We start from the raw sequence: 14,288 nt of genomic DNA on the forward strand, positions 1-14,288 counted from the left end.
CTTGGTCTCTTTCTAAGCCCCTCCCCACCCAGTTTTCTAGCCCATTAACCAACCCTTGGGTATCTGCACCTTGTTCTGAGTATTGGCTGTGTGATCTTCCCTAGAAAGTTACCCATGGCTGTCAAAACCCTTACCAAACTTGGTTTGGCTTCAAGTTAGTGGTACTACCTCGATGTAGCTGCCTGATTAACTGCAGGGTTTCACAATATTCCACATATGAACACACTAAATGACACAAATGTAACTACCTTACTAAGGCGAAGATGCTCTGAGAGCCTGGGAGCTAGATCATGTGTGTACCAGGGACCCCCTAAACCCCAACACACACCAGCAAATGTCACTGGCAACATGAGACGAGTAAAGAGCGGACCGGGGACAGAGACCGCTCTGGAAAGGCCTGAATGGAGCGCCTAATTAAAACAGCTCCAATGTTCACTTACTTCCTGTATATGCATGTTAGAAGCCAGAGGACAACTTGCAGGAGTCAGCTCTCTCCTTCCGCCATGTGGGTCCTAGGGGCTGGACTCTGGCTTGGCGGCCTGTGCTTTTTACCCACAAGCCATTCCTAGCACTACTTCCCATGTTTAAAGCTTAAAAAGTGGGTAATGTTCAGTGTGCGGGTGCAGTGCCCCTCTGAAATCGAGATCTGAAAATTAGGGTGGGAAAGTGATACTAAGCTCTCGGAAGGATACTGCTCTGCTCCCCACCATGGCCTCCAGGGAGCGCTGGGCTTTGAACAGGGGTGTCCCACTGCAGCAGGCCCTGCCCATTATCCTCCTGCTTCTCGAAGTCTAGACTTCAGCGGGAAGGTGGTCAGATTCTGCGTGAGCTGGAAGATGCCCTGGGTAGGGACAGCTCAGCCATCTTCCATGACTTACGCAGGTCAGGAGAGGCTGTCTTTGGCTTCCCTGCACACACTTCTTGTTCTTGCGGCCATGTTGGCAGGAGGCTGCAAAGAGCGTCTCTTAGTGTGACCCGCAGGCTGGTGGCACGTTAGAGTCTGAGGTCAATGCCAGCCAGCAAATGGTCAGCTGGCAGCATGATTCCAGAGTAGGGAAAACCAGCCTTGCCCCGTGTTGAAGTTGTTTGGTGAGTGTTAGCAGGCGCGAATGAAGGGGCTGCATCTAGTCTCCGACCACAATGGATAAAAACTCAGAGCAACAATGCGTAACAGGCATATGTATGTGATTTGGACACAGTCACCAGGATGATCTGTGTAACTGTGTGCAGTTAAGGCACTCCTTTTAACCACATCTGATAAAGTAACACATCTTTTTCTTATAAACTAGATATCCGCATTCCCAAACTGATAGGTAAAGGAACAAACCCAGAGCGTTGCTTCTAAAGCCTAGGTTTGAGGAATTTGTATTGTTCCCTCAAAAATTACTGGGCCAGGGTAGAGCAAACGGACACATTACTTCCGTAGAAGATAACTGCATTCCTGGAAAGTAACCTAGGAGGGCAAAGCTTGGGAAATGTTGCGGGTTCCAGTTATAAAGGGAGACTGGGCCATTTACTATGCTGTCTGTTTTCCACGCTACCTGGGCAAACAGGTGAATATCATCAATTTCCCAGTCGGTAGTTTGTGTGTCTGTATGTGGTTTCTGTGCATGGTGCAATCATGTGTATACAGGTATGGCCATCTATGCACGTGTCCATGGAGACCCCATTCACCTTACTGCCTCAAGACACTGTCTCTCGGTGAACCAGAAGCTCACCATTTTTTGGCTAACTTGGTTGGCCACCAAGTGCTCAGGATCTGCCTGCTGCTGTCCCCACTGCAGGGGTTACAGGCATATATATATATATATATATATATATATATATATATGTGTGTGTGTGTGTGTGTGTGTGTGTGTGTGTGTGTGTGTGTGTGTGTGTAGCCTGTGCTCAGCCTTTTAAACATATGCTGTCACTCAAACTCAGCAGTTCTTAGGCTTGTGGAGCGAGCTCCCTTGTCCAGGAACCTATCCACCTCTCCAATCCCAGTCCGGAGATTTCTAATGAGAGGCATCCAAACCAGGGGAGCCCAGTCATATACCTGGGTGGGTAACGGTGATGTGAGCCGCGTCCCACAGCAGCATTCAGAGAGTATAGAGATGGACAGACTCAGCCTCTTTAGTTAGGAAACTAAGCTGTTGCATAAAGACTACATTCTTTACTCTGATAGTCACCTGCATTTTGAGGGCTGCCTCTCAAAGGAACCAAAACTAAAGCCTCCCATTCTTAAATAGCATTTATTAACACTGCAGTGGAGTCTCCCTGGAGGTGTCCCATTTATTTAAGGTTATATGCTATGGTTAGAGAAGTAACTTCACTGAGCTCTTATATATGAGTATGCCCAACTATGACCCTTACGAATTCAGGGGTCTGATATTCACATGTTCACTGACATTTAGTTTCTTATACAAACGTACCCCCCTTCCCCCACTTTTAATATATGTGCCTGGAGAAAGTGGGAAAAACAAAACATCAAGGGCTCGCTAGAAAGGAGAAGCCTAGAAAAGAGAAAATCCCGTGGCAGTTCTGCTCCGTGGCTTGCTGTCTGTGAGCGGAGGCACGGTGCTCACGTGGGGCAGCCATGTGCCCAGTGGTTTCTTGGTCAGGGTGGTGTAAAAGCCCTTGAGGTTTTTCTGTGTCTGGTGGGAGGAGCTGGAAATCCCGTTTACTGGATCCACTCGATGTTCAGGCACCGCGCTATGAACGCAAACATATCTGAGACTTCTTCTATCACTTTGGCGGTGGGTTTCCCGGCCCCGTGGCCAGCCTTGGTGTCCACGTGGATGAGCAGGGGGTTGCTCTGCTTCCGGCTGCGGCCCACGATGTACTGAAGCGTGGCGATGAACTTGAGCGAGTGCAGGGGAACCACGCGGTCGTCGTGGTCGGCCGTGAGGAGGAGCATGGACGGGTACTGGATGTCATCTGCCTCCGGAAGCTTCACGTTGTGCAGTGGTGAGTATCTGTAAGGCAAAGGGGCTTCCGTGAGGATGCATAGATACCAAGCGCGGTGCTGCCACGGAACAGCCACCGAGGCCAGCGCCGCGCAGGGCCTGACTTCACTACCTAGGACTGGAGCTAACTGCACACGAGGGCCACAGCAGCCTGTGTGCGGCTGTCGAGGGCTACAGAAAACTGGGGAGCTGGGTCATTTATTTAGCTCTAACCGTGGAAGGCTATAAAAGAAAGGAAGTCACAGGCCACTGAAATAACCCAACCGTTTGGAGTTTGTACTCTCTGTTTATCTGCTGGATTTTGAACCCGCCCTGTACTGGTGTTTCTCTGTCCCCGAACAGCTGTCACGCTTGTATCCCAGGCTAAGTGCTGCTGCTCTATCTGGGCCTGGCCCCCAGAATCCGCAAACGGAGGGGGCGTGGCTTATTCAGTCCTGGAAGTGCCGCCAATGGAGAGAAAGCAGCAACAGGTAAGTTGCTTAAGAAGGGTTTCAAGAAGTCAAGAACTGAATTGAAGAGTCATTGGCAACAGTTTAATAAGAGGAACACCTAGGGATCTGCTCTTTACATTCTGCCCATCATTAATAATGTCCCCACTAATAACGGTTTGTCTCAGTAGAGACTTCTGAATTAAAGTATGGAAACAGTGTGAGTCCTGCTTGGTTTATCACCCAAGGAAAAGGAACCTGAGACCTGCTTTCTCACTGTGTAGGGTGCTGGGCAGCGGTGGATCTGTCTGACCGACCCTGTGTATCCATTATTTCTCTGCACACTGTGAAACAATGTCTACTAGAGAAATTCTGCAGGAAAGAAACCCCACTTGATCCAATTCCCAGAATGCTACAGAATGGGACACGCCCAGGAACCCCTGTATGGCCTTCTCTAACTGATGGGCAGGGCTGAATGCTAAGTCCAATCAGTAGCCCAGTCTTGGATAAGCAACACTACAACCCTGGAATCTGAAGCAGGAATGCCCTGAATTTTCGGACCCCTCTCACCCCCCCACCCCTTTCAAGTTCATTCAGGAAGGTTAAGGTGATGGGGAACATTCTGATGCCTTTGACGTACAATCAAAACTCCTTAGGCTTCAAAGGTCTTCATCCCCTAGATGTGTATCTCCAGACACTGAGAATTGTGGCTTCTTTGGACTTAGTTAAAACAGTGAGTAACCACGAGAGTCAGATTTAAGCTTTTTTTCTCTTTGAGACTAAAATTTTAGCTGTTTCACAGATTTAATCAAGACATTTTACAGGAGGTGCTAACAAATTAAAAGTTACATTGAACCCAAATGTATGATTCTACAAGAAGACTGCAATGATAAATAGCGCCTAAGAACTGAAGGGAAGGAAGATGTCTCGTTTACCCACAGCTATCACCAAAGCTGTGAAGGGTTGGAAATGAACTTCAAATATATGTGGGTATACGGAGCTAAGAGTGTCTTAGCTTTCTATGTTCTTGTCTAAGGATTCCAATCTTCTCTATTGATACTGTTTTGGATCAATTCTGGGTTGGTAGACTAACGCGCAGTAACACTAGCTGAGAACCAGTCTCCTGTCATTGGGTAATCAGGAGTCTGACTGCCTCACTGCAGCCCTCTGCTGCAAGTCTCTCAAGACCAAGTCAAGGTGAGCGGTCAGTGCTTCTACTGGGGACCGCTGGGGAAGAATTACTCCCAGAATCCAGCTGTTAGCAGAATTCGACCTGACATTTCTGGACGGCTGAGGTCTCCAGATCCTTCTGAGTCAGGGTGGGTCTCGGGTTCTCGATGACCCTTTGCTGCCTGAAAAGTCCCCTCACAGCATGATCTAGATTAGTGTTTGTCAGGAATGCTAGATGGCCATCTTTGTGGAAAATGAATGTGGGGCAGGAGCAGGGGGGGGGGGGAGGGTTGTCTGTGACACGTGCCAGGTCCTGGTTTCAATCCACAGCACTGCAAGCAAACAAAACCCAAAGAACACAGGAGTGTGTCACCGTATCTGTGACTTTCTTTGCTATGGTCACTATTAAGAGATAAGATTCTGAGTAACATATACAAACATTAAGGAACACATACTTGAGAAGCCATTCAAAATGCTGTTTACTGTCGGAGCAGCCGTAATCCGTGGTCCAGGCGTGACCAATAGTGAATCTGTGAAACTTCAGCATGTCCATCACTCCAACCTGGGCGATGACACAGCCGAAGAGGTCTGGACGCTGGTTTGCACAAGCAGCTAAAGACGAGAAAAAAGGAAGTTTTGTATCATCACACACCTGGATGAACTCAGCACTCTATCCTCAGGATGCTGGGTGTTCCAGTCTTGGAACAGAGGAAGTTGTCAGAGATGATCCAGCCATTAGTGTCCAATGAGACCAAGAGGAAAGGAAATGAGGAGTCTTACCAGAAATGGAACATGTACTCCCCAACGTGAGTATCATACCCAACGTGCCTACCCAGGCGATAGAGATCTGCAGGACGGGTTTGCATCTCAGAACCAGTCCAGAGCAGAGGAGGGGCTGAAATGCGGCTCTCACCAATGCTGGCACAGTGTACCCTGTCTACACAGGTTTGGTTGTTGCAATCTACTGAATACTTGCCAAGAAATATTTCCTAGTGAGTAGAACTAAATTCAGAGCCCAAGTCCGGTAAACAGCAGCCAAGAAGACCGATGGGAAGCACATCAGAAGTGCACAGCTAGTAGTCAAAAGATCTGGACTTTTCCTGTCTCTGGCAAAAAACACCCCTTAATTCACACTCTTCTGATTTCATCACATTAATAAATAGCACAGAGGTCTGAGCCATTCCCTTAGAACCCGATTCTCTTTCTTAGACGTGAGAGGGTTGGAGTGTGCCCGCATCCTGATGCAGCTCTGTGGGTTTCACAAAGGACTTGGGTTATAAGGCATAAACGCAGCAGAGTTACTGGGTAAACTGTTACATTACACCACAGATCTCAGTGTCTGCAATGTCCTTTTCTACCAAGCCTTGGACTCACGCTAGTTCTGCTGGGTATCTTACTGGTAGTTCAGAATACATCAGAATCTGACTACTTAGTACTTCTGGCTTGAGCCAGGGAGGCCTCTCGGCTACTCAGGTTGTTGGGCCTGATCTTCTGTCCATCTGCACAGACTCCCAAAGGTCTCTCAGAGTACATTCAAAGTCTGCCCTTCTGGTTTAGCCTTGGGACACCTGCCTAGTCCTACAAGGACATGGGCCTCTCTCATCACCCTCACTTGAGGGGCCTTGGTTTATGTCTCATTCATCTGACCAGAGATAAGGCTCTATGAAGGTATAGACATCTGTTTTGTGACCCACCTATGCCTGGCACCTCTAGGTATGTCTAATAAAATCTGTGAGCTACCTAATGTGGATCCTAAGAGTTCATCTTGGCCCCCAGAAGACCAGGAGGTGTTGGAACAGCTGAGTCACCTCCCTCCAGCCCCACCCTTTCCAAATTTAAACATTATTTTGGATAACTATATTTTTATATTCATAAGCTAGCTAGGCACTTAATTATTTAGGATAGCTTGGGATTAGACCCAGGTCCTCGTGTCTTAGGCAGGAACTTGACTATTAACAGTCTATAAAGCATTTGGCTTTGTGTTCTACTGGGGAGAAGTTTAAGCACGAGAATCCATGTTTTGACACGCTTAGCATGTTTGAAGGATGAATGATCTCCCAAGAATTGTGGACTGAAAACTGTCGTTTACACACGTACCAAAGAATAGACCCTCACTCCCTGAACACCAGTGGATGAGGACTCAGCCAACACAATCCAGGCCTGCCGTGCATATTCCAGACTATGCTTCTGAGAGGACAAAGAGTAAAATCCCACTAACCATCAAAGACAGAAAGAGTGCCAGGCTTAACCCCAGCATCACGATTTCCTGCTTGTATGAACACAGTGTTCATTAAAATGCAGACAGTAATAGTATCTCTACCACCACATGGTGCGCAGCAAGTGTTAGCTATTCATACCAATTACTCCTTTTGCTTCTGCATTACTCCTAAGGTATGGGCTGCTTGTGTGTGCCCCTCTCTACGGCCACAACGTTTATCACCACACAGCATGCTTCTAAACAATGTCCATGAGGCTTAAATCTCACTAGGTCTCAGTGGCTCAGTCAGGGGGCCATGAGCATCAGTCCCGTGCTGGCTGAATGCTGCCAATCTTCGACTTTAGCTTGTAGGGAGTAAAGTGGTCAGAGCAGGCTGCGCTTACTTGGTACGATGTAGGTCCACACATCCTGGTTTTCTGTTTCAGATGTACAAACGCAAGTGAGTTTTACTCTCTCTGCACTACTATGCCCACCCGTGAGCCGTAAAGTTACAGGGAGCTGTTGGAAAACCCCAAGAGCATGGGCTAGTGATTGCCTAAATACGAAGCAAGTCTCACCCACGAGGAGTCCGCCGTTGGAGCCTCCGTTGATCGTGAGCCTCTTGGAAGACGTGTAGCCCTCCTTGATGAGGTACTCAGCAGCACACTGGAAGTCATCAAAGCAGTTCTGTTTGTTGGCCAAGATACCACCTACAAAGTAAAAGACAAATTAAAGACAACACCCCAAAAAGCAAGTAACAATTACATGGATTTCAGATAAGGAGAATGTTAGGTTTCCACTGCTGACCAATGTCAACAATGGTTGCTTAAGCCACGTTGATAGAAAATGCCTCAATTTCAACATTATGAACTCTGGAAGTCTACTACCACAACTGGGAATCCTTATGGTAAATTTGTATTTTTATTAACAAACTGTACAGCTTAAGTTAGTTAGAAGTCCCCAGAGAAAAGGATCATGTGAGAGAATTGTGACCTAAAAAGAATCTCTACTCTGAGAAGCTAAATGAGAAATGGACCCAGAACTCCTTGGCCACCAGCCCTCCGAGTTCCACCGAGCACACACCACTGGAAGCTAATGGCGCGGGCTGTTCATACTTCCTGCCATGGAGAACTAACCCTTCCTCTATGCAGTATTTTAGAGAGAAATGGTCTAGCTATGCTTAGCCACTAATTCTAAAGAGATGCTGGGACGGGCCGTCAGTGGTGCTGCAGCAGGCTGAGCAGGGACTTCTAGGATGTCCCCTGAGGGGTCACCTGAGCACCACCTCCTACGTAGGGAACCAATGAAGTCACTCAGCACGAAAGAGTTACAGGGTCTCAGAATACCGAAAGGGAAGGCCTCAGAGGACAGATGCCTGAAGCAACCGCCTGTGAATGAAGAAAGCAGGCCCAGATCTAATTAGATATTCAAGATTAACCACTTGTGCAGAAATTCAATTAAACATAAAGCAGCGCTACTGAAAGATTTTTTTTTACATCAAAACAAATGTTATTAAGATTTTAATAAGCAATTACTGGTGAATTAGAACAGTCAGGATTACTTAGTTTCCAGGAACAATAGCATTTGGTGTATATGCCTATTTTTAAAAGTGCATTGCATTTCAGAGAGAATGAGAATTGGACCCATCAGCGCTCCGCACACCAGGCTAGAACTGGAGAAGGTCCCGGGTGCTCCCTTCACCAACCATTTGAAGCAGTAGAAACCCCAGAACTGATTTAGTCTTAGGCTCCAGGCTGCTGCTTCCAAGGCTTTGGACAATGGTGGGTCTAACTGATGAATAGGTATAGAAAGTAGACCAGGACCAAGGGCAATGTCCCTGATAGACCAATGGGTCCATTTTCCCACAGGGTGAATCTGACTCAGGAGCATGGTCTGTGGTCAGGATATTCCTATGTGTACATGAATAACTAAACAAAAAAATTAGACGAGTCAAACAGGCCTATAAACTTGGGGTGGAAATGAAATTTATGATATATATTCTCCCTTTTCAACGCTTTTTGTACGTATCGTTGTATTTAAGGTAACGGAGATCCATCTACTATCAGGTCAAAAATCAGTCACTTCTACGCTGGTTCAAATATGGTGACAAGTGAGTATTGTTAGGGGCACTCACTCCTGCTGTGATGCTCCTGCAGTTTGGGTGACAACAATGAGTGTGCTGGACACTGGCCATGGCCTCTGCAGCACTTAGGATCTCCTAGGCACTTGGGACTCTTTTTATAGGCTCACTCTTGTTGCTGAACTGATGTATGAAACCCGAGCCTTGGAGAGTGGAGAATTGTCTCGGATGTTCCTGCGGTGAGAGATGACCCCTGCTGACTGGTACCAATGACAACCCCTAGCACCACTGACTACTCGGTCATGTGGTCAATGAATGCAGATGGCAGAGCTTGGGAAGTGAGGCTGGCGGGAGAGCTGTGTTTCCTACCACAAGGCAACGAACCGCACAACTGAAGAATAATTCCGATGGCATGGAAGCCTGGACCAGGGTGTGGGAGGCGCCATACAAAAAGGATGGAGAGACAGTGTTTTAAGGGAATAACCATTCATATAAATCCAAACCCAGGCCCTCTACAGAATGAAGCTGGACGTAGTACACTACCCCTGAGGCCAGGAAATAGTACCCGCATAGAATCGGTGTCTAGAAGCCTTACTTAGCGAGTCTGCCTAGCCGTGTGCTGAGAAGGCTCTCTCTGAAGGCTGGGCGCTCAGAGCTATGGGACTATCCCCTTTTCTTAGCAGAAACGGGCCTGCTTTGATGCCTCTTTTGAGACAGCCAGATAATGCCAAACAGGCAAGAAAGGCCATCAGAACTAGATAACAGAAGCCCCCAGAGACTACTTCCTACAGCAGCTCCAGTGTTGCCGCAGGGACAAAACTTCCACAACGATCTTATAAGGAATATGTCTGAAAAACTGTGCTTCATTCTCCCGGGCTACAAAGAAAAAACAACTAGAAAACAGTTGTTTGTAATGGCAAGGAGAAGCTGTGCACCACAAAATGTGTCTGAAAGGGTCCCTCTTATTCTGCCAAAAAGCTCTGGCTTCTCTCCGCCCCAGCTTGGTGGAACAAGATCAGCCCGGCTGCTTCAGTCAGGCCAGACTCCTGGTTCTGCAGAGAAAAAGAGCTCACCTTTATGCCACGTCTCTCCGTATTCACCACCGCCTCTGATGTTAGCCACCGCCAGGACGCCGCCCATATGTCTCACAAAAATGAGCCGGGACACGCTGAGAAACAGTGGTGACAGTTTAATCTTCCAGCGACTGCCTAGCCAGCACCAAGACTCCTCCCTCCATCTCAACACAACAGTGTATCCGAAGAACACCCAGGTGCAAGTGCATCCAGACAGAAGCCCAGCATGTTTATTACTTGACAGAAGTGAGGGACGTGTAACCTCATATACCTTTATAAACAGAACATTTCACTTTCCTATGCTGGTAAACAATTCACTGTGCACTCATACTTCATAATGCAGTCACGGGGATAACCAGAGGCCCCCGGTTCACACCTTGGCTATGACTAACATGGCAAACGGACTGATGAAGGCCAGGTGGGACTGGAGCTGGGCTCCCAGTCACTCTGAGAGAGGACCTGTCAATCGGTCATTCTATCTGCACTGGTCAACTCGGAAAAGAGCAAGCTCTTCCTCAACCAAGTGCGTATTTCCACTTCTAAGGAAACTGAGATAATTACATGATTTGAAAGGATGGGAGACCACAAGAACTGGAGAGGAACAAGTTTCAAGGCTGGAAAGTATGTTCTAGAAAAAAGACTACTGTCCAGGAAAAAAAAAATTAAGCCTTTTGGAAACCCTACATTTTTTTCCCCTCTAACCTAAGCATGTGCAGTAACGTCTTTCTATTGTTAAAGTTATTTTGCTTTGAACACTATTTCTGATGTTCATCTTTTTCTTAGAGGTGAGGGTGGGGTCACTGAGGACACAGAAGGTCGTCAGAAGGAAATAGATACCACAGACTATGTCCAATCAGCCAAGATGACTTGATTTGGTCTTTACATATTCCTGTATCTCTCATGGTCTTGAAACTATTAATGTCCACTACTGAGATCAAACGGTCCGGGGATCCTCTCTTGATTCCTGGCCTGAAGGTCTAAAAGAAACTCACTGTACAAATGGATAGATTGCTAGCTTTAGACAAGAAGATCAACTCGGGGACTGATGTGGACCCCACTGCACATCTCATTCCTCACTGGCTGGAGCATGTGTCACCGCCCCTGCACCTCCACAGCATCCTCATTGGAAGCTGAATATGAAGAATGGCAAATGATGCCATATTTAGGCTCATCCAATAGTCATGGGCTGGCTTGAGTTTCCAGATCAACTGTCTCAGAATCAGTGTGGCCCGTGATGGGACCACAGAGACATGGCCGAGCTAAGGAGACAGCCGGCCAGAAGGGTTCAAGCGGTGAGACCATTTTCTTTCAGCCTCACTCCAGCCTGTGCCCCGGGTAGTACCACCCTCATCATGAACTACTGCTCTAACATGATTTTATACAAGAGCTCCCTTGTTCTGCTAACCAAAGTAAACAATCAACGCTTCAGGATTGTCCGGTCTCAATGAAAGGATTCTGGGGGCATAAGCCATCTTTCAACTTCATTAAATCTAAAGTAATGAGCAATTACAGTTATTGAATGTCCAAAACAAGGCAACAGCTTTCTTGTAGGTAGTCACGTTTAGGACAGCTGGTGGATAGATATGAATTAATTTGCCCCAGTCACTATCAGTCCACAAATCTCTTCTCAAATAAAAAGGATCGGGGGTGAATCTGTGGACCAGATTTCAAATGAGCGCTACTCAGAAGTACGCTTAATGCTGGGGCTTCAAGTACAAAATCCTTTTATTAAAAACACTCAAAGCAAATCCGATTTCGTCCTAGGAATGGGATATTAAGATTGCACAAAACCTGACAGGAGCTATTTATACAGACAACAGCAATGCGCATACATATGTAGATATGAGCACTTGCTACCTAGAAAATAATCACAGAACAGTTTAAAATGCACGAGGCATCGGTGTTCAGAATCGGTCCTGCCCCCATGAAATACCACCAAGCAAGAAACACGTGATTTAGCGGATGCCCACGTGGCACAGACGATCATATCCTCGTCAGGTGTTGTGTGCTTACCTGTAGTTGGGTGTGATGGAAATGTTGAAACCACCATAGCCATACAAGAAAGCAGGATGTGAGCCGTCTAACTTTATGCCCTTTTTATGTACAATAAACATGGGGATCTTTGTGCCATCCTTGCTAGGGTAGAAAACCTACAACAAAGGGAAGCAGAATCCTTAGTTACGTACAGCGCGATGTGGGAAAAAATGGTTTGAGAGGTGAAAAGAACAAGTCGCTGAGTGGAGTATGGTGAGAATCAGTGCTGCTGTGGGCTCGAGAGATGGGGAGGCATGTTTTCTTTGCCGAGATGTTGAAACTGGGCGAGGAGCCTGAATTCTCAACCCGTCACTAGCTAGGTGCTCTTGGACAGGTTGTTCATCTTTACCCTCAGTTTTTAATCACCCAGTGTACCCATCATGAATTCACGAAGGAGAACGGGCATTCAGTGCTCTGCTGGAAAGTCAGACTCTGCCAATCAATTTAATCTACGGGGACATCTTGTCTTAAAGACAAATTTCACATTCAACTTCCTCTCGAAAGGTCAAGACACTCAATATGTCTTCATTCTTCTGCGTTTGACTATCAATCAAATTTCAGTGAGAACAAAAACATTAGCTCAGAGGGTTAGCAAGGAATCCTATTATTCTAGGCTAAACAAAGCTCTTCTCTCAGCGGTGGTAATTACGGGTGCATGAACCTTTTCTAAATCGGGACATCTAGGGCCGGTTCAGTCAACATTTCCATACCCAATAATTCTGGGATAAAGGAGACGGGACGGCGCTGCAGAGATAAGTCACAGACTAAGCGATAAGCTACAAGCAGCAGACCGGCAGCCTGCTGTAAATAGCTTCTTCTCTGAGCAAACATGGTCTTTTCCCTGCCAGTGGCACTGGGAAGAGGCCTGGCTCAAATGGGCTTGAGGCATCCTGCTGACCTTGGAGGGCGCTGAGCTCCTCCGCTCTTATTTAGACTAACACTGCACCATAGTCTTTTTAGGGTAGGGCTCTGCACCAGAAAGCTGCCCCACAGTCCTGAGGAGCAGGGAAGGGTGAGCAGGCAGAATGGATGGACTTCAGGGACAGGTACAGTTGTGGGAGTAGCTGTCTTGGTTGGATTTTTTTTTTTCCAACCTGACACAAGTTAGGGTCATCAGGAAAGAACCTCAACTTAAAAATGTCTCCATGACATTGTCTGTCAGCAAATCTGTAGTGCATTTTCTCGATTAATGCCTGTGTGGGAGGGGCCACTTCTGGGTGGGTGGTCCTGGAAGGTATAACACAGCCTCAGCAAACCACAGGAGCAGGCAGCACTCCGTGGTCCTGCTTTAGTTGCTTTTGGTCACAGTGCCTTTAGCACAGCAACACTGAAGGCACGGGTAGAGCCTAGCTGTGTGGCAGGGAACAGTACACACAGAGGAAACACCCAGGGGATCCACATCCAAAGAACAAAGGCAAAGCAGGCTCACATCACACTGCAAACATCTGTTCAAAACTTGGGTTCCCTCAGCTACACACAACTCAGGCACTGTCCCCAGCCCCTGCTCAGCTTCTCCTCCCCAAACTCTTAGCTGTCACCCAGGCAGGAGGACAGATGTCCCCTCTTGAGACCCCTCTACTTGTTCCCTGCTGTGTGACACCTCATCTCCAACTGACTGCCAGCACCACCCTCTATCCCACCCCGATTCAGAGCCCAACGCTTCCCCTCCCCCGTGTGTCTTTTCCAGTGAAGACTCTAAACCGTGACTTAAGTTGGTGTGGTTCTGATGTTACATTGATGGTATTTCAAACAGTATGAAATGGCAAGAAAACACCTTGTAAAAGGGCAATTTTATTCCTAAAATATACACATTGCTCATTTTCTATTGATAATTCAGCCATGTGAGGATTTTGGAAATTGTCATTAAAAGTAGTCAGGGCTGGAGAGATGGCTCAATGCTCTTCCCGAGAACCTAGATTTAATTCCTAGCACCCACATGGTAGCTCACAATGATCTGTAACTCCATTTCCAGAAGACCTCATAACTTTCTCGGCCAGACATACACATAGTACAGAGACGTACACGCAAGTAAAACAGCAAAAACAAAAATAAAACAAAAAAACCAAACCAAAATGATAGAATAGTCTAGGCTTTTCCCATCACACACTCGCTTCTTTTTGAGGCTACTTTGCTAGGTCAGAGGAAGCCAACAGATTCCTTCTTTCACAAACCCCACCAAAATGCTCTGCATTAAGTCTATATCCATGGTTTTATGATCCTCTTTGGTTAGGTCTAAGCATCTAGGCCTGTTTATGTTTCAAGGGGACATGGAGCCCCTAGACCTGCAGACATAATACATTTCTGGGATACTCACCTTTGTGACCTTTATCACTTCTAAAGCTCTTAGGACATTTA

At 46.9% G+C, this 14,288-nt stretch overlaps 1 protein-coding gene across 1 annotated transcript in view; it reads right to left on the reverse strand.

Moving 5' to 3' along the window:
• Positions 1-2,252: 2,252 nt before the first annotated feature.
• The window catches only part of PREP (prolyl endopeptidase), an 89,532-nt gene continuing 77,496 nt past the window's right edge, over positions 2,253-14,288 (reverse strand). The window contains exons 11-15 of the mRNA XM_080937653.1: positions 11,913-12,049; positions 9,900-9,994; positions 7,325-7,456; positions 5,005-5,161; positions 2,253-2,960 (exon numbers count right to left, since the gene is read on the reverse strand). Coding sequence (XP_080793779.1) covers positions 2,666-2,960; positions 5,005-5,161; positions 7,325-7,456; positions 9,900-9,994; positions 11,913-12,049 — 816 coding nt within the window. The 3' untranslated portion in view covers positions 2,253-2,665. The remainder of the gene's footprint in view (positions 2,961-5,004; positions 5,162-7,324; positions 7,457-9,899; positions 9,995-11,912; positions 12,050-14,288) is intronic.

The sequence above is a fragment of the Micromys minutus genome (genome assembly GCF_963924665.1).
Source record: "Micromys minutus genome assembly, chromosome: 25".
Taxonomy (NCBI): Eukaryota; Metazoa; Chordata; class Mammalia; order Rodentia; family Muridae; genus Micromys; species Micromys minutus.